The sequence below is a fragment of the Tyto alba genome, unplaced genomic scaffold (genome assembly GCF_018691265.1).
Source record: "Tyto alba isolate M040663 unplaced genomic scaffold, T.alba_DEE_v4.0 Super-Scaffold_7, whole genome shotgun sequence".
NCBI lineage: Eukaryota > Metazoa > Chordata > Aves > Strigiformes > Tytonidae > Tyto > Tyto alba.
Genome location: NW_024881328.1, coordinates 23,152,222 through 23,178,096, shown reverse-complemented (window position 1 = coordinate 23,178,096; position 25,875 = coordinate 23,152,222). Strand labels below are relative to the sequence as shown.

At 47.7% G+C, this 25,875-nt stretch overlaps 1 protein-coding gene across 1 annotated transcript in view; it reads right to left on the bottom strand.

Moving 5' to 3' along the window:
* GAD1 (glutamate decarboxylase 1) overlaps window positions 1-24,306 on the bottom strand; it is a 34,929-nt gene extending 10,623 nt beyond the window's left edge. The window contains exons 1-13 of the mRNA XM_042784102.1: window positions 24,023-24,306; window positions 22,663-22,809; window positions 20,777-20,839; window positions 15,511-15,669; window positions 14,588-14,830; window positions 11,888-11,978; window positions 7,028-7,140; window positions 5,507-5,622; window positions 5,324-5,403; window positions 5,069-5,123; window positions 3,907-4,023; window positions 3,682-3,746; window positions 243-321 (exon numbers count right to left, since the gene is read on the bottom strand). Coding sequence (XP_042640036.1) covers window positions 243-321; window positions 3,682-3,746; window positions 3,907-4,023; window positions 5,069-5,123; window positions 5,324-5,403; window positions 5,507-5,622; window positions 7,028-7,140; window positions 11,888-11,978; window positions 14,588-14,830; window positions 15,511-15,669; window positions 20,777-20,839; window positions 22,663-22,732 — 1,251 coding nt within the window. The 5' untranslated portion in view covers window positions 22,733-22,809; window positions 24,023-24,306. The remainder of the gene's footprint in view (window positions 1-242; window positions 322-3,681; window positions 3,747-3,906; window positions 4,024-5,068; window positions 5,124-5,323; window positions 5,404-5,506; window positions 5,623-7,027; window positions 7,141-11,887; window positions 11,979-14,587; window positions 14,831-15,510; window positions 15,670-20,776; window positions 20,840-22,662; window positions 22,810-24,022) is intronic.
* Between the last annotated feature and the right edge of the window lie 1,569 nt (window positions 24,307-25,875).

The following is a 25,875-nucleotide window of genomic DNA, read 5'->3' as shown; positions in this document are numbered from 1 at the left end:
GATTCAACAGCTAAATATCTGACCCATACTGTGTACAGCTTTGACAAAAAAAAAAACAAAACCAAACCAAAATAAAACAGAAAAGATAAAACAACTTCCTAAACACAATGTAAATCCACACAGTTATTCCTTTCAAAAGAAGTTTTTAAATTAAATGGATTTTTCACTACCCTCTTAAAAAGTAGGCCTTGATATTTAATTTTTTTTTTTTTAATTCTTTAATTATTAAATACAAAGCAGACCTTCTCCCGGACAAGAATGGCAGAACATTGTAACAACACTCCCATCATCTTGTGTGGATTCCAAGTGACTGAGTTGGCTCTGCAAAAAAAAAATTTACATATTCAGGGAGGTCTGAAAAACTGAAAATTAACCTGAAGCAGTCAGCTTTGTTTTCTGCTTTCAGCTGGAAATGTATGGACCATGATTATTTTACTATGGATATTATTACTGTCTCAGGTGTCTTCTTCCTCAGCTATACTGTCCAGGAAATTAATTTTTCATTGCAATGTCAGACTTCTGATGAGTTTAGATGATTACTAATACCAGCTAATTAGTGTCAGACTATTCTGATTAGCTGATACAGTAACTTCATCCCCAGAAGACTCAAATTCTAGAAACAGCACTAATAAAACTAGCAAAAACAGTCTGACAGGTTATATCAATTCAAGGTACTGATTGGGGGGGAGGGGGTGTGTCAGAAAATTAAGGGAATAATATGAATTCTGAGAGAATACACTTCTTCACTGAACAGCTGCTGAAAAGTAGAAAGCAAAGGAAAAGACATTCCTCATGCTTATCTTCTTTTCTCATGCATTAGAACCACAACAGGCCTTTCCTGTACTAGTTTGTCAAGCCCATGGACAGTTAAAAGGCTATAAAACTTTATGTCACAATCCCACCATTCTGTAGGTAAAGCTTAAAACTTTTTATGTGTAAACACAGGTGGACGCACAAAATCACCTAGTTTACTAGCCAAGCTGAGGAGATGTTCTGTATTTTGAACATACTATCCTAGACAGTTTAATGATGATGCTAAATGTGCCAACATTGCACATCCATTGACCTCTTTACCCTAAGTAATTAATTACCAGATGTCCCCTTGATTCACTGTCTGTTCCAGCGAAGGAAAGTGTATAATCATATTTCACAGACTATGCATGTGTTCTTACAATGCGGTTGAAAGAAAAGTCCAAGATATTTCCTCCTCTTCTATACTCTGCTCTCAGAGGACACAGACACAACCACAGTTCCTGTTTTGAGCAACTCAATGACTCCTTCACCCCAGTCTCAGAACCATTAATTCCATAAAAATTCCAGATATCATTCGAACCTCTGTGTGCGGTAGGTTAGATCGTAGCACCCCTCAGCCAAAAGAACAGCGCAGTCTGTGCTGAACCTGGGGAACTCACTATCCCTCTAAAATCTCCTGCTTAGGCAGGGCAAACCAGCAGGTATGTAGCTCAGACTTAGGAAGTAATTAGTTTTTAAAAAACTTCACTAATAGTTCAGATGGAGTAGTCAGGACACAGGACTTTATATAACAGCTCTTTTCCTTTTGAGCGCGCTATGGTTTCATTTTAGCACATCTATTTAACTTTCAGGGTTCCAGACAAAGACAATTTCAAGTTGTTTTCGCAAAGAGCATTAGGTTTATTTTAACACAAAAACGTCACTCTCTACCCTGCAGAGCCAGCCAGCTGGAGGCTGCCCTACCACCGCAAGGCCAGCTCTGCAGGGCGGCTCCATGCCCGTGTCTCCGGGCATGCCGAGCCTGGCCCCAGGGCTAGCAACAGGGCCCAGCTGGGGCCCGTGACAGGCAATTACGCAGGACACGTGGGCACCATCCCAGGTTTGAAGATCTGTACAGCTGAGTAGAAAATAAATAATATCATATTTCATGGCCTGCTGCTTTCTGTATTTGCTGATTAATTGAGGGTGTTAATTAGCACCTCTCAGGTCAAAAGAGGTGTGACAAACTACTGTGACGAAACCTGTGCATCTTAAGGAAATTACTTCACAGTGCTGACCTCATATTAGATATGTTACCATAACATGAGTGGCCAGCAAACTGGACTCGGCAGAGGTTGGTTTGACTCTGCTACTTCAGAGTACTCCTGCCACACCACACGCTGCTGTCCCTCTGACAGAAGGGTCCAGTGGACAGTGGTTTTCCTACCAGTCCTTCTGTGCACTATTCTTTCTTGTACTTGTTCTTCACTTACTGTATGAGATGCCAACTACTAGGAAAGTTTGTTTTCCCTAAAGAAGAGCACTGTTCACTGTTCTCATTTTATGTCTTTACACAGTGCCCACCTTCAGCATGGTTGACTCAAGGAAGCCATTTGGTGCTAATTTGAGAGTACATGGGTAGAGCTTGTTTCAAACCTTTTTGCTTCCCTGGAAGCCAATATCTGCAATGATGGGAAAGATCATATCTTTCTGCTTCTTCATTGTTTTTCTGGTTTTATTCAAACAGGCAGCTTCTCATGATAGAGCACCTTCAGAGGAAATCCACAGACAAATACATCCATGGGATTATAAACACAGCATCTTCTACAGACTACAGCACTGTCATTGCTGAATTGGGAACAACTGTGCCAAAGACATGGGAGTCCTCCCAAGTCTGAATTGTAAGGGCTGGGGAGAGGGTCACACCTTCACTCTGCTATCACTTCCAAAACAAATGCTTTGCCTTTCTAAATTTGGTTCAATTAATTACTTAATAAAGGCTGGCTTCTGGTCTCAGTGAGCATCTTGGTAACCTGGGTTATGTGCCCGGGGGCACACACACACTCTTTTCTGCAGACTTCACTCTGGCCTCTACAGGAGCTTCCTACTTGTTTCATGTAATCGCACACAGCACCAACTCATAGGCCCCTGTGCCCTGAGACATGGTGAGCACCCATGACTCTTCCTGGCCTCTCTCTAAGTTCCCTCAGTCTACTGCCTGGGGCAGTAGAACTGTACCAGCTCTGTGCTATCATAGTCCTTTCCAGACTTATAGGCACTGAAATTTGTCCCTAAAAATTGCTGCTAATTCAGTGTTACTCTAATTCAGTCTATCATGTGTTCCTCTCTTGTTGTATACACCTATATATTTATGTGTGCATATATATATATAAGCAATATAAAAGCAAGCATGCATATATATATTTATAAACTTTCATTTACAGAACACTCACTTCAGACAGAACACATATCCATTATCTTCTGGAAGTAACTGCAAACATGTTTCAGGAGAGAATCTCTAAAAATTCCCACCATGTCATGCGTTCCCATCACACTTATTCATGCTCAAACATCTTCTCTAGATTTCTCATTTTTCACTGCTTTTCTCAAAGCCCTACACTTCAGAGATTGTCTAGCTCTCACACTTCATTTTTTCCTCAAACACTCCTTTACCCACTCCCAGACTTACGATCCTTTCTAAGCTATGCATAAAACAATCTCCCTTCCTTGTCCTCCTTATCTGCCAAAAAATTACCTTTCACTCAGCTGTACATCATTTTCTTCTCTAGTACTGTTTCAATCTTCCTAGTGTGTACCTTTCCTGTCTGTCTTGCTTTTGTTTAATTTAAACTCCTTAATGCAGCAAATTCATCTTTTCATGAATTTTTGAAGCGCCATGTACCTTCTGTAAGTACTTTAATAACCGTATTATTAAGCACCATGTAGTACCTTTCTATTCCATTCAATTTATGACGATGTTTTCGAGACATTAAGAGTCCACCTCCCCAGGCAGCCTAGAAGAGATAGAAAGAAGAGAATACTTGCTGTTTTGGAAAAGCCTAACGTATTTTAATTTACCCAGGATCTATTAATAAATATTTTAATGCAGGATAAAACATGTGTAAACAAAAATAATCTTTTGCCTGAATAATAGCACTTCATTTAGTTACTTACATCTACATGGAGCCAGAGGTTGTATTTTTCACATATATCCGCAATCTCCTGTATTGGATCAAAGGCTCCATATACTGTTGTGCCTGCAGTTGCATTTACAAAAAGAGGAATGTATCCCTACAATAAAAATAAAAATATTAGATACAAATCCAAAATCTTTCAGAAAAAAATATATATGTGAAAATAATTTTAGAAATGCTGCTATCCCATTTTCCAGCCTAAAAATGTTATTCTTCCCATGTGAAAGGTGTATATAAGCAACAGTAGAAACTAACAAATTGTATATGTGGTAGCAACAAACTCTGTTTTTATTGTACTGTAACTTCACAAAAATAACTACCTACCTTCAGAAGGTAAAGAATATTATTTTTTTCTAATCTCTTTCAGTGAGGACATTCAAATGTTCTAGCAGATTAGCAATAGTCAAGTAGAGACTTTTACAGCAGTATAAAGCAAAATTAATTAAATGTGATTTTTACATTGTGATTTGAAGACTTGAAATTGTTCCTCTGGTCTTTATCTACTAATAAACAGAACAAAGCAGAACAAAGCAACCCAAAACAAAAGCAATAAATATGGAACTATCAGATCAAAGTGAGACAATTTTGCATTTGGTTAAGTAAATGTGACCACAATTTTTATAGAGTGCCTAAATGTAAAGAAGCTAAGAAATAAAAAAATAATAATATTGATTGCTCTAACTTTGGTGGATTTATACAAAATTAATTTTTCATTGCATTGATTCAAGAAATAACAATTAATGCCTCAAAAAATTAAATTTACTGGCTACATCTACTGCAGCCTCGTAGAATTTTTGGATGGTTTTGGCTAAACTTTAAAGTTTGGATAAAAGTAGGTTTAATTTCATGTTTTCATACTTTTTTCCATATATTTCCAAACAGAAAGTTATTTTTAAAAAACAGATAATACAGATGTGTTTCAAGCATTAAAAATACTTTGTTTTTAAACAGCAAATGAAAACCTTAGCAAGACATATAGATAATTCCCTAAACAATACAGGAACATATAATTAAGCAGCTGAAAATATTATTATGACATTTATATAATTATAATGTTCTCTTTTAATATTAACCCTCAGCCTTCAAAAGAAGAGGTAATTTTACTAGTCCAAGCATTTAAGCACTAATTTTTAAAAACAAACCTTTTGTTTTGCTTCCAAAATTTTTGCCTCCAAATCAGCTGGTATTATTTTGCCTCTATAATTATTTTAGAAACAGAAAGACAAAGAAAATTAAAGAGTGCATATGGAAATACTGGCAACAGTTGAAATAATTTAAGATTTTCTCAACAGGCAATTAGCAACCTGACACGCTGTACTGAACCAGTCCTTAAGCACAATACAACCGTTTAACAGATGAACACATTTAATATCTCAAAACTTTAGCATCCATCCTACCTTTCATTACATTTTATCAAAATCACATTGTCTGTTCCAAATCCAAGTGCAGCTCCAGCCTTCTTTATTGAGTAGTGACTCTGCAGCAAAACAGATGCATATTTAGCAGAGTGGTTGTTTAATGACGAAGCATCTTCACAACACACATCAATAAATTAAGAATTAGCAGTGTATTAAGCTCACATGCTCCGATGTAAAGAGAACCAGTTTAGGGACTGCAGCCATGCCTTTGGTTTTGACTTCAGGGAAATACTTGTAGCGTGCAGCCATTATGCTGTACATGTTGGAGATAGCTCCTCCTGTGAATGAATAAATGAATGAATAATAAAATTATGATAATGAGAAAAAATGAATATTGGACCAAAGACATACAAGTCTCATTTGCATTATGCAGTGAAAGTAGCAGTGAACTGTGAAAAAATAAATCTCTGAAATGCATGGTCATCTGTCTAAACAGCACAGGGACAGACACTCTAGAAAGTCGTACTGATAGAATTTCCTATCCATCATCTCTTTCAATTGCTAACATTTTGTAACACACTCCTAAAAAGTTCAGCTTTCATTGTGCTGCTTTTGCATGACAACTTCTTGTTAGCAAGAATAACAGGAACTTCTCAAATTGTCCGAGACTGAAGAAATGTCGCACACTGGATAGATTTATCCCATCACACTGTAGGTACAGAAGTAGATGCCTTAAAAGTAGATTTCTATAGCTGAGCTAGTTATTCTAAGCTTCCTTATAATCAGTTAAGGGAAAGAGGCACTTCGCAGGCTTTGATTTAGCTAATGTATTTTAACACTTACTTTTGAGGAATATGAATAGGAGAGCACATATTTCTCTTGGTTTAGTGCTAAAAAGAGCCCAGAAAAATTAGTTCAGTGCTATGATGCAGTCCTCAAGATTTAGTAAGATGAATCTCATCCATAAGGTATAAGATAACTTCTTCCTCTAATATTTCTTCATCAACAAGAACACTGAAGATCTGTATTTTTCTAGCAGATAGGACTGGACACCAAGCAAGTGCACATTCTCTGATTTTATGTGGGCTGTTCCAAAAGGAGGTGGAATTGTCTTTCATCCTCTGAAACAGGATGGTGTCCCCCCATGCAAACCCCAGAAATCTGGAGTTCTGCCTGGTGCCCACGATGTCCACACACGGGTCCAGGACCTTCACATGGTTTACCAGTTTTTTCTGTCACTGCTGACTGCCTTTAAACCACATTTATGGGAAGACACTTTGTCTTGGTCTTCATACTGGAATCGTACTTGTGAATCCAGCCAGATTATGTTCCAGATAATATGTCCCAGAAAGTGACAGGCAGTCTTTTTATGACTGTGAACCCAAATCCTCACTAACCATCAAGGAATTCAGTCTGTGATTCTCAAGAGATACCGTTCAGGAGGAATTATGACTGCTCGGCACCCCCAGAAATTAAGCACAAAAAAAAGGGTGTTTAAATGCATAAGTATATACCAGAGCTTGTAGTCAAGTTTTAAAATGTTGACCAGCCATGATACATAGCCATAATCAGTATTTTTTTTTTCCCACGACTTTTTTTGTGGGGTGTTTAAACAAAGCATTCCTACTTCTAAAGATCTGACACATTGTATTGTGTTGAAGATATTGTGGGCAGACACATCTTATGTTTATTTTAACTTTTCAAGTTTTAGTCAAACCACCAAAACAGGGAGGAAAAGCTCACCAGGTGAGAATATTCCATCGCCATCTTTATTGGACCATCCAATAATCTCTCTCATCTTTCGAAGTGTTATTTGTTCCATGAGGACAAAAACAGGTGCAATTTCATAGGTAAACCTGCATGGATAAAGAAAAAAAAACAAAACAAAACAAAACAAAAAACCCAAACAAACAAAATCAAATACACATTCTAAAAACACGCAATAAATTCCCAGTCTGTGATTCTTTGTGAAAATGCTTAAGATTCCTAAAAGTTTTCCTATAAACTGAGGTTCTGATATTGCAACCCTTACCCAAACAAAAATCCTCAGGAAGACAATACTGGAAATAAAAACTGCAGTATTAGCTCTTTTGCAACTTTCTATGTAACCAACTTAAAACCTAATGCTCACCATCATAGTGCTGCTGCCTGCTGTACAAGATTGTACTGTAGAACATTTGTTTCCCAAAGTGTTAATTCCACACCTGTGGAATAACATACTGCCAAATCCTTATGAAAACAGCAAACTTCACTGAGCTAAATGAAACTATAATTCAAAGTATTGAGCTAGGACTTCAAAGTCTAAATACAATTAATTATGTGGATTTATTCTGTTGACGATCTCCGAGGACAACTTATTTCTACAATACCATGTGATCAATAACTGTCAAGAATAATTATAAATGATGATTTTCTAATTACCAATTACCAAAAACAAGTCAGCAGTCAACTATTGTATCCACTTAATGAGGGCAAAAAACATTGAATAGTCTGATATGTCCTGATGTCACAAACAGATATGTGGATGGAAAATGACAGCCATACAACCATTTTTGATGAATAAGATACATGGATAAATTGCTACTGCTGTAGACAAATACTGTTTGCTGTGTATGCCAAAAAAAAAAAAAAAAAGGTAAAAAAGGAGTGGGGGGAAAGGAAGCAGGGAGAAACTAAACAAACTAAACAGCCAACCTGTGATTTCCAAAGGAATCTATAAGAACACGACACCCTGACACTTTGGATCCGACTGATGTCTTCCACTTGAATAATTTTGCCAAAACATATGTTTATATATATATTATATATAAAATAGGTATGGCAAACTTTAAGGTGACATGTGATATAAAGGAGGGAACGTGTGTCTGAAAAGCTTGTATTTTATTTACAGCCATACTGGTTAGTTAAAATGTTAATTTTTGCTTCAGTCCTTATGGGTCCTTAGTCCATCAGAGAAACACCACCACTACTTTTAATACATTCCTTTAAGAATAAACAGTATTTGTAATTTGTTTAATTGTTGTAATCGCTATTTTCAGAAGCCAAAATATGGCTTATTTTGCTTTTATTATCATTAGAACTGTCAGAGACAAGTCAGTTGAACACTGATCTGAAGTTTGGGTACTGCCAATATTTACAGAGACAAAATTAATAGATCAGTTGGTGTCTGCTAACAGTGGCATTGTGTTTGTTTTGTTTTTAAGCACTACAAGTGTAGGATATATTCCAATCTTTATTTAGGAAGAATGACCAGATGAAGTCAACAGGAACTTGGCGGTGTATAGGTCACTGTAGTCTAATACAAGATACGTTTAAGTCAATGTGGGTTTTTTTACACCAGTTTAAACACATTTTTATTTTTGTCCTGAGACCTTGCACACTAATCTCTACATGCTTTCCAGAAGACTTAAAGGCTTGTACAAAAACCATATAAAGTTAAGCAAGTTTTTTGTATATAAAATATCAAGTGTTCACAAAGGGAATTTTTAATATATTTAAATCCAAGTAAAATAGTGTTTATTTGTTTTATTATGTAATTATTTTCTGAGTCTCCAAAGCTAAGAAGACAAGACTGCAGGTGATTATAAATGATAAGGACAATAAAGCTATATTAGAAGATGGCTATAATTTTAAAAATCACATACTCTAAAGTTCACTCATACTTGTTTTAAACTTAAATGATTTTGAAAAATTCAGTTGAGTGCAGAAAATGTGTTTGGCTTGGAAGGAACTGTCAAACTTTAGAATGAATGTCCTGACACAAAAATTTTAGATTTTTTCATACAGTTACAACCTTTACAGGTATTTCTATGAACTAACTAAAGCAGTCATGAGTCTCAGCTCTATACTAACAATAAATGAATGAGTTTTTTGGCAGTGGCCAGTGTGTGCTTAATTCTGCCCTCACTTAAAGACCAAATCATTTTACCAGGCCAAATCATTCTAGCTACCTGTTCTCCTGTTTGTCAGTATGTAAAAAGCGTTCTGAGAATAAATGTAAAGCTTTTTACATCATTTTTCTATGTTAGATTTTCATAAGCATAAATGCATAATACTGAAAATACCAATATAATTCTCTTATCTTGGCTAAGAGTGGGCATGGGCATAAAGAGAACTTGCAGATAATATTACTGCTTTCTAACCTCAGCTAGCTGCTGCAGGGTGAGCTAATACCCTGCAATACAGATTATACAGACCCTACATATCTGTACATACTATCTGTTATACAGATAATACAGACCCTACAGCTGGATGAATAACAGCAACTTTTGAGATTTCCACCCTGAAGGTCCTATTAGTAGTGACTGAACTATGAATAGCACAATAATACATTTCCAAGTCAATGTGGGAAGCTTATTATGTTTAATTTAATATATTACCTTCACATAGACATTTAAGTAACATTTCCTAATGACGATTTAAAATTTTAAGAGAGTACAGATGTTTTGATTACTCAAAACTCATTTGTGAAAGAAAACACATCTTTTTTAATTGTCTGCAAATATTTTAAGTATTGTTTATAGGTAGAAAAGAAAAAATAGCAAACGGGAAACATTCCCTGCCATAATGCAGTGTTACTGTTGCTTGTGTAGCTGAAATAGGTTAGAACAGTTTCTAGGTAGAGGTCAGAACCTGCTCTCCTGTACTGGAACACTGCTCAAAACAAATAATATGTTCCAAATAGCTCACAGAGATGATTTGGCTCTTTAATAACCTTCTCTGACAATTCTTTGAATCACATTTTACAAACATCTTGCTTTAACCTCACTTGCAATTACTCTGTTATTTGAAAACCTATGTTGACCTTGGTTTGCTGAAAAAAAAGTGATGAATTATTTTGCATTTGGCAAACCTCATACAACCAAATATATACTCAATTTTCCTGCTCACAGAGAAGTATTTTCAAGGTATGTTCTTGTTTAAAGTATAAATGGATCAGAAACTAGCTTTACAGAACTAGCTATTTAACAAATTGCTTTTTAAACTAATCAAAGGAAAAACAACCTCATATTTTAAAAAAAGTTACTCTTTCAGAAGTGAGTGCAATGTTCTTAATAATGATGGCAATATTTCATAATACTATCACAGTCTGCCACAGAGCTTCATTCTATTATGTCCTATCAGATTTGTGCAATTTCACTGATTACAAAAGGATAACTAAGCTAAATTAGTCAAAGGGAAAAGGGCTTGCAAAAAGTGACACTTTCTGGAATATGTTTTTGCCACAGAGGAACAATACTTAAGCAAAGTTTTCTCTTAGAAATGTAATCAGATTTATTTTCACTTTTAATTGTGGGGTCAAAAACAAATAAAAAATAGCACATTTTAAAGCATTTTGCAATACTTGTTTTACTATTAAAATACATGTTGCTAGGTTTGGTTCCCGACCAGCTTTTAAATCTGAATGTCTCATAGCAGTTTTTAGCAGAGAACTAACTGAGAAGATGATTATTACAAAGAACAGACTGGTTTGGCTGAAGCACCTTATGTATTTTTCTTTACTGCTAATGTCACAAAACAAGCACAGCTCCTAATCTACACAGAGGTGCTAGTAAACAGCTATACTTAATGAACCATATACTCATGGATAGGCCAGTGAAAATATTGTTCATTTTCCAGTCTGCAGATACATTTCTGTGTTCTGCCAATTAGCAACAAACTACCCAAAAGAGAGGTAGCTTCAGGGTTAAAACACATCCAATATAGGACTAAAACAGAGCAGTCTGTTACCTGACAATTATTTGGACTCCCATCACATTTCTAAGCATATACAAATCAACACATAAATAAAAAATTGATAGGCTTTTTGGTTTGGGAGTGGTTTCTGTTAATCAATTACACTCTTTGTTTCAAAAATTCAACATAATACCTTACATTTACATCTAGCTTTCATTAATTTTGACGTCAATAAAAATTAGGAAAAGTTTCCTCCTTGATATGTTCTAGATATAACATTTTATATATATCTTTATAAGTACACACATTTATATATTTTTAATCTTTTTATACTTCCATTTATTTACACACAATTTTAACAAATCTTAAACTGAGCAATTTCCTCATTATCATCAAATTAATTTACAGTGTTAGATTTTTAATTATTTTGAAACCACCCAGAAGCCACTTCTTTACCAGCACATGGACAAGAGAAGGTGGTGCCACAAGCCTGCTACCTCTGAAATCAAGAGGAGAAAAGACAATAAACTTTTTTTATATTTTGTATTCTAGTGTTAGTATATGGATAGCCGCAGAACTACTCAGTCTAGATGCCAAGCTTACAAAAAGAAATTGGGGAAAAGATAAGGAAGATTGGTCCAAGAGAAGAAAAATAATTTCATGTTATGGTAGAATCATCATGTTTCACTTACCATGGGATCTTTGCATTTCTATTTATCAGAAATGTAAAACTGTTCAGCTTTATATAACTATTTTCACTGTATTACTGCCGCATTAAGAAAAATGAGACACTTTTATTGAAGACGCAGCAATCGTCATTTAAAGAAGAAAATTATACGCGTCTGTGACAATGCATGTCTTCCACCATGATGGATGGCAGCCCCTGCAAGCACCAGTGGCAGAGGCTGATGACAAGACACCGCTTACATGTTTGTGTTAGCAGTTGATGTCAGCCACTCCCCAGCCAAGCCAATAATGTCCAGGCCCGTGGACAGCTGGTTGAAAAAGCGAGGGTGCCCTGGAAAGAGAAGCGAGGGTAAATTAGAACAACTCCACCGCCATCTCAAGCTCCAGTTTTAAACCGTCCAACTATCCTGAGGCAAACGGTAGTTTTGCACTCGTAACACACCCGCCGCAAAGTTTTCAAAGCAAGTCCTGCTTACGATGAGGCCGTTAACCAACAGTCACGGGTGTCTTGTTATAAACCTGAAAAGCCGCTCTGGAGGGAGCTCGTGTATGGAATGGTTAGCGTTTAAAGAGAGAACCTGAGAACGGACAGCCTCCCGAACGCCTCCGGAACCTGTGCAAGCGCTCAGGCTAGGCTAGCCCAGCCCCACAGTCCCCCCGCTCCGCGCTGTGAATTTGGGGGGGCGGGGCGGTACTTGGCAGTAACAGCCTCCAGGTGCTGGGTCCATTTGCATGTGAATAGAGAAAGAGAGGGGGGGCTCATCGGCGTGCGCCGAGGCTACCGGAGCCAGGGAGGGGTGCGCGGGGGGGGGGGGGGGGGGGGGGGGGGCGGAGGGAGGAAGGGGCGCGAGGAGGGGGCGCGGCCGGACCCGCTGCAGCGGAGCGCCAAGACCCCCCTCTCAGAGCTCCCCGGCACAGGCCTTTTCCCCCCATGGTTTAAAACGCCTCATAAACAAGGGCTTTGCTACCAAACCGAAGTCAATCATATTCCTGTATTTCAGCCAAAGTTGCTTCAACAACTTTTATACGTAACAAGCCCGACTACTGGGGGGCCTACTTTTCTAGGACGAAGAGATGAAATTCCGAACAAACGATGACAGACTTTGAGGGGAGGTGTCACGATTCAGCCCTGATCTCCGCTCTCTCGGGAAAGGACACGCAGATAACACCCGGGGGGCGGCCCAGCCTGAGAGGCGGGGGTTCAGCGCTCGATGCCCGGAGGGGCCCTGTCACGTCGCATCTGTCTCAACACTGAGCACGTCAGCACCTTTTGACATAAAGGAATAAATGCGATTCCGCTCCGAGCGGTGTCAGCGGGAGGCGCGGGCGCGGCCCGGCGCTCCCCGCAGCAGCGGCTGCCGCCGAAACCGGCGGGAAGCGAAGCGGCCGGGCCGCTCCCGCCGCGGGGAGCCGGGCGGCCCAGGGCTACCGCCTACGAATACCACCACGGCTTAGCTAGTTGCTTCGCAAATCAGCAACCCCTTCCCTTGCCCTGACGCACGGTTGGGGAAGTTCTCTGAAGTGACATCTCGCCGACCTCCCAAAGCTGTCGCGTGTCCTGACGCGGGGCTGCGGAGTCGGGCCGGCTGGCTTTAAAGGAAGCTTGGCCTGGAGAGACGGGAGTCCCCGGGGTCCAGGACACGCTCCGAACAGCTCTTTAGAGCTGCACCAGGTACTGCTTTGAACAGAGCTTGTGTCCGATCCGATACCTGCATCTCAGCTCCCGGGGACAGGTCCTGACGGTCCCGCAAAAGCTCCAGGAGAGGCCCGGGTGAGGAAGAAGAGCTTGCTCGACGTCCCTGCGCAATCGATAGCGGAACAACGGTGCAAGCACACAGACCGCTGCGACTCTGGCTTTGCTGCCGGCTACCTGCCTAACCACCCACGGATTTGGGAGTGAAACACGCTCCACTGATTAACGGCACAAAGTCTAAATGGGCCCCTCACGCTCCTGAGTAAATCAAACCACCATGTAAATGGGAAAAGACGGGAAGCTAACCGCCACGGTTGTTGTCAAGGTTTTGTTCCTTGAATGCAGTGCCTTAGCTTTTCGCAGCTTCACAACTGAGCAGTGCAGAAAGCGGCACCCGGTCCTTCAGGAGCCGTTGCTCGCCGCTGCCCGCCCGGCCACGGCCCGGCAGGAGCCCGCCCTGGCAGCCCGCCCGCCGCGGGAGCCCAGCCCGAGAGGGCAGCGAGCCGAGCCGGGCTCAGCAGCCCTGAAACGCCGGAGCGGGTCTGGGGAGGGGAGACGCGGCCCCCCCCCGCCGTTACCGCTCCAGTTCCTGACCTGCTTGGGTACGTACAGCACTCGGGGCTTGTTGCCAGCCGAGCTTTCTGCCGATACAGATGTAAAATATTTCGGGCTGAACAGCCTAAAAGAGCACAGGCTTTGTTCTAGAGCCTGACCGCAGATCGCCCGGTAAAGTAAGTTACTATAAACGGGCATTTCTATGTGATTCAGAAGGACCTGGACAGGCGGGGCTCCAGGGAAATGGGCTGAAATCCACAGGGTTCCTTTATTGATGATTCCTAGGATTTCAGTCTCTTTTTCATTAAGCGTCTAGAGAACATAAAGAAGAAAAACTGCAAATTCGGTGTCATTTATGCCCTCATTTACCTAATGATATTGCTCCCCGGAGATACAGACAGCTCGCATTCCATCAAATGAAAGAGATTACGTCTTAAAAACTTGTTTCTGGGCTCTGCAAACAGCACCGAGCCCTGCCCGCTGGGGACGGGTGGTGCATCGGTAACTTCTGTTTCGAAGCAGAGACATTTCCAGCGCCCACAGACAGCCCGGGAGCTGAGACTCCAGGGAGGCAGAGTCGAGGGTGGGGAGAGGCTGTGGGTTTACCTCCGTGGGCTCAAGCCCGCCCCCCTCACGGTGGGCCAGAGAAAAGCCCCAGGAGGGACTCTCCAGAGTAGTGTGTGAAAACCTACCTGTCCTCACTCCGTATTTCAGCGTGTCCCGGCAGTCCACCAGGATCTGCTCCAGGGACTCCGGGTTGTCCGAGAGCTCCAGGTTGAAGCCCTCCATGCCCTCCAGGAGCTGGTGGGGGTGGTGGAAGTCCAGCACTTTGGTGGATCTGTCAAACGTCTTCCTCACATAGTTGAGGAGGATATCCACGACCTCCAGCAGGAACTGCACGGTCTGCTCCTCGCCATTCTTGGCGGGCAGCAAATCTGCGGGACAAAACAACTGTCAGCGCTTGCTTTGGGAGAGGTGGAGGTGAACCAGCCCCGGCCGGCCGCAGCACTCCCCAGTCGAGCCCCCAGGGCTCCCGGTCCCTCTGGCCCGGAGGGGAAGGGCGAGACCAGGTCGCCCACGGGAAAAACGGGGGCACCTCTGAGGTCCCCCCGGCCAAAGCACACCCTGCAACGCTAACGCTGTGCGGGGCACTCGCCTCCCGGGGGCCAAAAGCACCCCAAATCCGCACCTGCCCCCCCTCCCCCCCCTCCCTCCGTTTCCCTCCTCCCTGCAAAGGGACTGATTTCCCTTCTCCACCCTCCTCGTCAGTGGCCCCGTAGCAGTAGTCACCAGACCGTTTCATTGCTATTTTACTGAAGATGAAATAAAATAAAAAATTGCTCTCCTCTCGGAGGCTGGATGTGGAGCGACCCTGGAGGAACCGCCGGAGCTGAGCTGCAGCGGATCAGCCCAAAGCACGTAAAATTGCATTTCAGGAAACTGGTACACACCGCCAGTGCGGCTTTCGGCAAACACGCACACACACAGAGCTTCCCTCAAAAACAACCAAGCAAAAGCACGGTCTGAGCATGGCTGAGGTTCCAGGGGCAGCGAGGGCAGACTACCAAGGGACGTGCCCGAGCTGGAGCGAGCAGAAGCTGTAAAGAGCGTTTACCTCTGGCATACAAATTGGAGAAGTCTGTCTCGGTGCGCCGGAACCTGGACCCCTTCCCGCTGCTCTCGCACGCCAGCAGGCTCTTGGAGGACTGCCTTTCCTTCAGGGAGCTAACGATCCGGCCCTTGTCTTCCAGGCTGTTGGTTCTTTGCAGGAACCCTACATTGTTATTGCAAGGTACACAGGTCAGAGTTTTCTCACTTCCCAACATGTTTAGAAATATCTAAAGCAGCTCTCCAGACAACAGTTCAAAGCGTTGTTGGCTCTGGATCTGTCTAATGAGGTCAGGAATAACAGTATTTATGGGGATTATTTGCCTCCAGGAGGAGAGCTCAAAATGCCATCAACTGCAAAAACGCAGCCATGCAAAAAACAAATTTTTGTCATTTAGTGCAGTGGTAAATTCTTATTAAGTCGATCAGACAGATTCCACTTCAGTAATCAGCCACTGGAAGAGAGTTCAGGATGAGTCAATGCTATTTCAGCCTGCAGGCAAAGTTTATGGACCTAGCAGACAGGGGCAATGATGTATGATTAAAATCAGGGCCACTTTCACTTCTCCTCGTGGTGCTCTCACGCACAAAAGGCATGAGGACAAGCAGCCATTCTGGAGCAGCCGTCCAGCGAGCTCTGGGGACACCGGTAGCACTCATCAACCTCACCTTTCTGTGATCGGTACGTACCAGCACCTGTCCAGGAGATGCGGACTTTCCACCCGAAAAGATGCTTTGATAGCATCATCCCCAGGGGCTCCAGGAGGTCCGCTCTCACCGGGGACGCAGCCCTGGCGCCCAGGACCCGATCACAACTGCTGTTATGTGCAACGGCAGTAATCAGTCCCCTCACTCCAAGAATCCCAGCGGTGGGCTCCACGCAGAGCCCGTGGCGAGTAACGAGACCTGTCTACTTTAACAAGGCAGGGAGAACACTTAATTTTCAGGATTTGATTCATTAAATCCATGCCCGCTAAAACACGCACAGTGTTGGGATTTTCGTTATCAACGAAGGCATCGGATTTTGACCTCCCAAGCCGCAGCGAGCGTGCTTGTATGTTTGGAGGAGACAGTACGGCAGTGCCAACCTCCTTTTTTCTTTCTTTTTTTTTTTTTTCAAACAAGTAACTGTTGAAACCAACGCTCGTTGCGGCTGGGGATATCCGACAGAGAGGACTTTGCAGGGAGAAAACCCAACACAGTATCTTCGCTCCCCCACGTCCCCTGACGCCTCTTCTCCCCGGTGCCCTCCGCTTGCCGGCTATGTGTCCCCGCTCTCTGGGGTCCCACCGGCGAACCAGGAGTGGGTGCCTATTCCACCGGGCCCCCGCAGCGTGGGCAGGGCCCGGGGACTGCATCTTCCTGCAGCTTTAGAAAAGGGAGCGCTCCTGAGCCGCTGGGCACGGCACCTCTGCCAGACCCCCAAGAGCTACCGAAAATGGAGCCCCTGGCCGCCAGCCCCTTCTGCACCCAAACAAGTTTACAGGAGGGCTGTTCGCAGGCAGGTTCGTCAAGTCCATTCTTTCAGCGAACACGTTTTGTCTTTTAATACTGATCTTCTACTAATGACTTTTTTTTTTTTTTCTGTGATGCTTTTAGGCATACGAGTTATAAGAGAAAAGAACTATTTTAGGGCAACTCTTTCTGTAAAACAGTAGCCGTCCAGGCTCGATGACTTTTTTTTTTTTTTTTTTCCCTTTTAGTTCTGTTACTGCTCTTAACGGTCCTCGCAGCGATTACCAGCATCTGCAACAGCTAGTGCTGTTCGCCTGCTCATTAAGTGGAGCAGCCGATACCGAAGCAGGTGCAGCCTAGACTGAAATTCCGGAGCGATCCTCTCTCCCCAGGTCCTGTGGCTTCATTTTGCTTTATTTTTCCACGTGTCTTTCCTCCAGGCTCTCGGTGGCGACGCTCAGTGGGAAGAGTTTCGTGAGAAGAGCCGGCTGCGCGAACAAGCAGCTCCCCGAGAGCCGTGCTCCCGCCGCACGCCCGGCGTGCAGACACGCGACCCGCGGTGGAAGAGGGGGCAGCGCTTCCCTACCCGAGGGGGCCCGTGGTGGCCTTCGGTTCGGCCCGCACCAGGCTCCGAGAGGCCGGGACTTCGCGGAAGGGTCTGGCCTAACCGGAGCCGAGCCAGGGCGGCAGCAGCAGCACGGAGCTCGCCCCATGCCCACGCGTCTCCTCCCCGCGGGGGCTCCCCAGACCCCTTGTTCTATACCGAAGCCGGCGGCAGCGAGCTCAGGCGGGGGGGATCAGCTGGGACTCGGAGCGGCTTCACACGGGGGCCTGCCAGCGCGGGGCTGCGCGGCCGCGCGTGGGTCGGCCCGAGGGCGGAGATTATAAATACAAAAAAAAAAAAAAAAAAAAAGAGTCTTAAGGGAGGAACTTGCTGCCGCCCGGCATCAGCTCATCTGGCCGTAGGTGACGTGTCGTTCGCCCAGGTCCCTCGGCCACGGCAGTATCCCACGCACCCGGAGGGGCCGGTACACGGGGGAACCCAGCGGGGCAGGGGTAGCCTCGCGCTGTGGGGCCGCCTGACCCCCTCGTTCCCCCAGCTCCTTCCCCGGCGAGGTAGGGGCCGCTCCCCGGCGCCGACGCCCGCCCCGTGGAACCGCGGCAGCCTGCCGTCGAAGGCTCTTTCCACGCCCGGGGCAAGCGCATGACGGTAGCAAACCTTTCGTCTGTATCCGATGTGAAAAGTAAAGTCGGGGTAGGAGAGATCCAGCAAGTAGCAGCGGATGAAATCGCGTCCGCGCTGCTTCTCCTGCAGCGGGGGAGAGCGTAGCCACCTCCCGCAGGGGCTCCCCGGACAGGGATCGTCCTCGCTGCGCTTCAAGAGACCTCGAGTTTTGGAAAGCCGAGTGAGACCAGACTGGCGAGGGAATCCCTCGGTCCTCAGCTTGACCACGAATCGGGTGTGATTTCCCCCAGGAAAGCACAAGGCAGGCGTGTGACCCCCCCCCTCGGTCCCGCCGCTCCCGAGGCGGGGCCGGGCCCGCCGGATCCCGGCCGATGCAGGTCGAGGGCAGCTGCGGGAGCTCCAGGGCCGGGGACTTCAGCACCGCCTACGTGACTTGGCAGCATAAATCCCACGGACGCCGGAGACAAGCCGAGTTTCTCGCTTACGTGACCACTTTTGAAATCCCCCTCTCCTGCGGTGCTCGCTGGGCTGGGAGTCCTCAGCTGGCCGGGGCCAAACAGCTGAAGATGCACCTGAGCAGTTTTACTACGTCGAGTATTTCCAGTGGTGCCAAGCAAATGTTAGCAGGATCGGTCCCAGCAGCAATAATAATTGCCGAGGTGGGAGTGAAAGGTGTAGCATGCAACACCAGACACGGGAAGATCTGCCCATGCTTTGCCCACCGTGTAAGTTCATTCAACCGCTTTAAAATATGTTCTCCGGGTTTTTTTAAGTGGATATATGCAAAGGCGAAGAGCGCGGAGGGGTGGCAGCGGCAGGGCTCCTTTCAGGCGGCGGCTTTCAACCAGAAAGGGAAGGAGCTTAATCCTTAAATCGGTCAGTTGTTTGAGGAGAAATGGCATACATCTTGGATACGTAATTACTGGAAATGTCAAACACATAATATACAACACAGGTGGAAGAAACGACTCATTGTTCAAGACCTGCCTTTTCTCTGAGCTCAACCCTTATTTAAAGTTTGCATTGAGAATTACATCGATTTCTGTATGGTACACACAAAGAGCAATTGCGAGGCGCTTGGTTTACAATTGCTTTGTGGCTGCACAATATTTAGGGTCCGGTATGATGCCTCGTGAAAGGTAAGGGCAAGGGGACATCATCTGTAATAGTCAAACGTCAACTTGTTCAGCATGTTTAATTAGGATTCCTGGCAACCTTAACACTTCACTCTATATGCTTACAATGGCAACCTCCCCTCTCTGTGAAGGTGTTAGATTCAAGTGGGAGGGCTCATACGAGCAAAACCAGTGGTCGCGATCGTATCTGATGATTCTGAATCACCGTCACTATTTGGGGTGTATTTTTCGCATAAAACAGGAAAAAGGAAAAACGAGCACCAAACCCGAGCCAAAAATACAGCAGCCCTGCTTGTTTTGAACTCCCGACACAAAGCCTTTACTACACTCTCTTTTACTCATCTTAAATCCAAAATGGTGGGATATTTCATGTTCAGTGTACTTGATCTCATCGAGAGAAGCTGCGCTGTCCCTCGGTAACCCCGGTAGTCTAGCAACACGAAACAAGCCTAACGGTGCGTTACTTTATCAGTTCTGCTTGCCGGACTAAATTAAAATGATGATGAAAAAGCCCATCGCTCCAGCCACTGAAGGGACTGGTAGGGAAATGGTCCATTAAACCCAGATCAGGAGCTATTTATAGAAGTAAGCGATTACTCGTTAATGTCGCCTGCGGGTACCAATGAAATCTTCAATAGACACAGTGTTAAACATGCGCACCCCGATTCTTTTCCAGTCCAAACTTCCAGGTAACAAAACGTTTAGCAAATGAGTTTCAGCTCGAGCAAATAGGGCAAGAGGTTTAAATATCTCTGCTTTGAAAAAAAGGCCTGTTTCTCCTATGAAGTAACTTCCCATCCCCCCAAAAGAGGTAGCTGGGGAAAATGGGAACTGATTTCTATTCATAAGGGGCACGGGCTAAGCTGAACGATTCTCTCCATCAGAAAATTAAGATTTGGCTGTTTGTCTCTGAAAGCAAAGGCGCTACTGAGAAATCTGGAGAAGGAAGACAGCTTGTTATCTGCAAATGAATCTCTTGCTATAACGTTGTGATCTGATTGTGCATTTATTTCCCTTCCTGCATTTCATGTGCCTGGCGCTGACTGGCTGCCAGCGCTATCTTACCAGCACAGCAAGCTGACGAATTGCTCTTTAATAAGGCTCTCGTTAATCTTTTTCCCCCAGGAGATCCCTATTTTCTAGTCAGATAAGGTTGAAAAATTTCCGACAGCGAGAGGTGGCCAAACCCCCCGCTCGTTCCTTGCCGCCGGGCCCTGCGCTCCCGCCGCCGGCGGTGGCCGGTGCCTGCGCACCCCCGTTTCGGGCAGGAGGGGCGGCGGGGCCCGCAGCCGGCCCGCCCGCGGCGGACAAGGCCCCGGCCAGCGCCGGTCCACGGGCGGGCACGGCGGCTGGGGCCACCGCCGGCGCCACCGCCGGGGCCGCCATGCGGCCGGCAGGGGGCGCCCCAGGCCGCCGCCCGGCCCCGGGGGCGACCAGCCGCGGGAGGGCCCCGGGCCGCGGCGGAGGCGCGTACGGCGAGGCACGGGCGGACTTACCGCATATCTTCAGACCGATCTTCCTAGTGCACCCGTGAGCCACGCCGCACCACGCGTCGTAAGCTGGAAGAGAGGGCAGAGTGGTTCCCTTGGGGCGGTGGGCCCGCCGGGCCCCCGCCCCAGCCCCCCCCCCCCCCTCCGCCCCGGGGGGAACGGCGGCTTCCCGAGCCCGGCGGCGCCGGAGCGTGTCGTGTGCGGGGCAGCTGAGGCTCGGGCGGCAGCGGGGTGACACGCCATGGCCCGCCGAGAGGAGAGGGGAAAGCACCCGGGACCTGAACATCTAATAATTTACTGGCGGGGCTCCAGGGAAGTGGCAGCTTAAAACAAAGTGGCGTGAAATGGGGTCACAAAAGAGTTCAGGAATTAATTGGGTGAAAAACAGTATTTGACTAGATGATCGGACTTGCATGACTAAGCCTCGGCCGGACCTGAGGAGCCGCCGACTCTCGGGACGCTCCCGGCGCGGCTCTCGCTCCGCAGCGTCCCGGTGCCCCGCGGCTCGGCCGGGCCGGGCCGGGCCGGCCACACTCTGAGGCGGCCCCAGGGCCGGCAGTCCCTGCCCCCCCCAGCCCTGCGCGCCCGAGGAAACGCCGCCGGGAGGCTCCCGAGCGGGGGCAGCGCCGGGAGCGCGCCCGCACCGACGGAGGGGTCCGGCTCCTTCCCAGCCCCGGGAGCCGCGGCCCGGCCACGCCCCGGTGGGGCCCGAAGCTGCGGGGAACGAAGCCCGGGGCTGAGGGGGGGGACGGGTGGTGCGCCGGCCTCGGCCCAGGACACAGCCCAGCCCCTCCCGGAGGGCGAGAGGGGCGAAGGCGGCGGAGGGGCTGGGACGGGGCGACTCGGGCCGCGGCCGGGCCCCCGGCGAGGGGGAAGCGGGGGAAAGAGCCCGGGCGCGGGCGGGCGGAGGAGCCGTCTCGGCAGGGACGGGGCCCGCGCCGGCAGGCGGGGTGCTGCTGTTAGAGGCCGGCTCGTTTTTAGCCGCGTTGCCAGTTAATTCGATTTCTGCGTACGACCCCTCAGCCGAAGGCAGCAGCGCCTGTCACTCCCGCCCGCACCAAGAGCCGGGGCTGCCCTTCGCCCCCTCCCCCGTTCCTTCCAGCTGCTGAATAATGACAATAATGACTCCGATGCTCGTGCCTCGTAGCCCTTTCAGGGTAACAGATATTCCCCGCTTTGCCGTGCCTGACAACCTTTATTTCTCACTGTTGCCCGCTCTTTGTCTCTGATGCTTTATAGCATGGAGCCTCTTTTTTTTTTTTTTTTTTTTTTTTTTTTTTTATTTTCGGTAGGCGATGGTCTGAATTGCCTGGCAGGGCTATAAACTGATTCTCTATCCACCTGCAGCAGCCTTTGCTTCCCACTCACACCTCAATAACTCAAGGCGAATTCAGAGCAATTAGGAATACAAGGCTTTGAAAAGCTACAATTAGCATCCAAATTTCGCTTAATTACAGGCTTCAGCGTAGGCTGAAAGGAAACTGCAGCATTAGCATTTATAAAATGTAAGGAGGGGGGGACACCCGCTTTAAGCCACTGGTGTAACTTCGCCCTTTAACTGATTAATTTTCTCCACACCCCTGACAACATCCCAGTTTTTTGGCTATCTGGGGGTTCAGTTTATTGTCTAAATCCCTCAAATGTGGCTGTAAGATAAAGGCAGAGCTGGCCGCTGAGGTGGGCTTTTCCTCCCAGCGTTTTGTTCTCCACGGACCGAGCTCTCCCGCTCCCACCAGGAAGATGGTTTCTTTGTGTCGAGCACTTTCCGCACCTTGCTTAACGGCGCGGAACGGGGCTTCGCGGATTTATCCTTTCGTTTCGAAATTGGTCTTTCCAACCTAGCTGGAAAAAGCCTCCAAAACACTGTAAGCGAGGAAAACATTAAAACCTACTTGTGGGTCGTAAATTAGTTGGGGTGGGGTCCGGAGCATCGTTGGAGGACGAGGGAGCGGAGGAAGCCATCCCTTCAGAAAAGCCCCAGTCCCCGGAGCCCGGGTTTCCTCCGGTATTTTTCTCAGGGGTGGGCAGCAAGGAATTTGCTGGAAGGAAGAAAAGGTGGTTTTAGTAGTCTGGTCTCCCGGAGAACCGCACCGGAGTTCCGCCCGGCGGGCGGCAGCCCGCAGGGCAGCGAGAGCCCCGCAGGTCCCGGGGCGGCGGCAGGACGGGGGGGCCCGGCGGCGGGAGACGGTCGCGCCGGGGAAACGCCTCGACAGGCTGGAGAGCAAAATCGTCCCTTCGCTGGGTGCCAAGGCGCTGCCCCCCGCGCCTGAATGGCGGATTTAGCAGAGCATGAAGTCTATCGCAATTATATCGCCGGCCGCCGAGCAGGGCAATTACGTGGCTCGCGTCAAATGGAAAGCAGCGTGCAAAGCGGGCTTCGAAATCACCAGCCCGAATGCCCTACGATCCCGCCCAGAGCCCGTTTCTGCGCCGTTATCAGCCGAGCCCCAAACACGCGCCGGGCTAAGCATTCAGGAAGGACTGACAGACAAACCCCCGCCGCCACAAAGGCGCGTTCTGCCCAGGTCCAATGACAGGCGCCACACACATGGGTATGTGCACACATGCGTTTCGGCAAGTGGGGACCAGTCCGTGCTCCAGCACTAACCAGCGCTCTCCCGTGCCCGCGCTCGCTTGTGTGGCACAAATGGCAGAAGACATGTCTGGCTGGGGGAGGAAGGTGCCGGACCAGCCCTCCTCCTCGCCAGATGTTCAGCTCATTCCTGGCCGACACGGCGCTCCGATAACCAATACGGGGTCGCTGATCGAGAATTGCCGGGTCAGTGCCCCGCTCGTCTCTTTGTCCCCACGGCTACCTGGGATTTATTTTATTCCCTTTGTAAGGAAAATGAAGGTCGCGGTAACGAACGAACGCTTCCTTTGTTAGCGGCTTTTTTCAAGACGGTAGCTACCGATTCATTTCCACTGCTGGGCGGATTTACGCCCGCGTGTAAACGCAACGGATCAACGATTTCAGTGGAAAACAGGTATTTCACTTTTTGTCAAGGGGAAAAAGAAAACAACAGTAAAGCAAAAGAGATTATCTAGACAATGCCTGGAAGTGAAGTAACAGGTTAACACAATGTCTAAGGCGCTGGCTGTCTCAAAATGCCCGTTATCTCTCTATAGGTACGACAGCGACCAAAACCGATTTTAGCGGGGGGAAAAAAAAAAAAAAAAAAAAGAGCTCTAGATCCTGGAAGAGGTTCCCAAAGGTTTGTCAAAATAGGATGCTGTTTAGAGGAGACTTACCGAGGGGGCGAGCGGACACTCTTACCGCCGGAGTCCAGGCAGGCAGGGCGACTCCAGCCTGGGAGCGACCCGCCGCTTATAAACTCCGCCAGAAACGACGTCGGAATACCAATCGCGCCGCGGAATTTAATGCGAGATGACCTTTTTTTTTCCAGAAGTGCTCGGATTTGCTTTTTTAAAAGCGTGAATCGCCAGCTGATCTGCTTCGACGCAGGCATGAGTCACAGGGCTGCCGCCACCCCCTCCGCGCCGCTCCGCACGGGGGCTGGGGACCGCCGGGGCGGCGGGCTGGGGCGGGGAGGGGCGGCCCGCCCGGCCCCGGTGCCGCCGCCGCTCTGCCTCGCCCCCGGGGCGGCGGGTGGGGCTGCGCAGCGGCGGCGGGGGCGGCACCCCCGGCAGCGCTTTCCGCCTTGAGACTCCCTCGGCGAGTCTCCAGCTTTCCCTAGACAGCGCCGGCTTGACCCGCGGCCGAGCACCGCGCTGCCCGGTGGCGGCGGGGCCGAGCTCCCGCTCCCACCGGCCCCGCCGCTCCCACGCGCGGGGTGCTGGCCGCGAAGGGGGCAGGCGGGGACCCCGCGAACTGTGGCTGGGCCAGAGCAGCCCCCTCGCTGTGCCGGGGGCTCGGTGCCCCCTCCCCGCTCCCCGCCAGAGGGTGGCAGAGGCACGGCCGCCGCCGCTCTTTTTGTCTTCCCGGCCGCAGGGCAACACCTGGATTTCAGTGACTTGCCCTCAGTGTTGCCGTTAGATTACGATTTCGTACCAGACATCCTCTTGCTAAACGAGAAACATTAAGACAACATATCTTTTTTTTTTTTTTCTTTTTTTTTTTTTTTTTTTTTGGTATCCCCGACAAGCCCAAATCTGTTTTTCTACACCCCACATCCCGAACGTGATTCGCCAACATTTTGCGGTGGTGAACGCGGTGCTACATTTCAGCATGTGGCGGTAGCTACGCAGATGCCTAAACCAAGCCCTTTTCACAAAGATGGCACGGAAGGGGCTGGGAAGAATCTGCGACGAGACAGGAGGAGGGGAAACAGCCCGATGGAGCCAGAGACTTTCATCCCGTGCGGGGGGTGCTGGGCAGCGCAACGAGCGGCAGGGACGTGTCCTTCCTGAAGGACTCGAGGGAAGAGCAAAAACTTACAAGCCCTTTTTGGAGAGGAGACCGACAGCATTAAGTAGCCAAGGCGATTGCTTTGCCGAGCACACCTACTGTCTAGGAACTGGGCGTGTAACGAAAACACCGACAGCACAAACCCCAGCTTTTAAATATAGCTTTAAAGGTATTAATAGTCCTAGCTGACATGACCTTTTTTTACCATCTATTCCCGGCAATCGTTTTAAAGGTGGTTTCAACCAATCGGGCAAAATGTTTGCTCAGTGCAGAGCGTGAGAAATAATAATAATAATAATAATATAACTGTATCTAATTGTCTTTATAAACCTAAACAGACATTCTTAAGAAATCGTGGCAGGACTGCAGCGCAAAGAGTCAACCAAAGATCACGCGAAGAACTCCTAAGCCACCAGCCACTGCGAGGCGCGACCCGGCTGGGTCTGTGCCCGGCAGGCACACGGTGTGTGCGCATCCCTTCCCCGCCCCGGCCTTCCAGCACCGCGCGTGTCTGGAGTAAACAGACATGTTTTAACATAAATATGTGCATCCTCGGAGGAGCGGAGGCCCGCTGGGGGAAGGAGCCAGACCACGCAGACCGGCGAGCTGCCCCGCTGGTTGCAAGAACCGCCCCGGCCCCCCCGATGCCCGCGGCGGCGCGGCGCCGCCCGCCCCTGCGCCCCGCTCAGCACCGCGGACAGCGCCCGGGCGGCCCGGCCCCGGGGAGGCGGCGCGG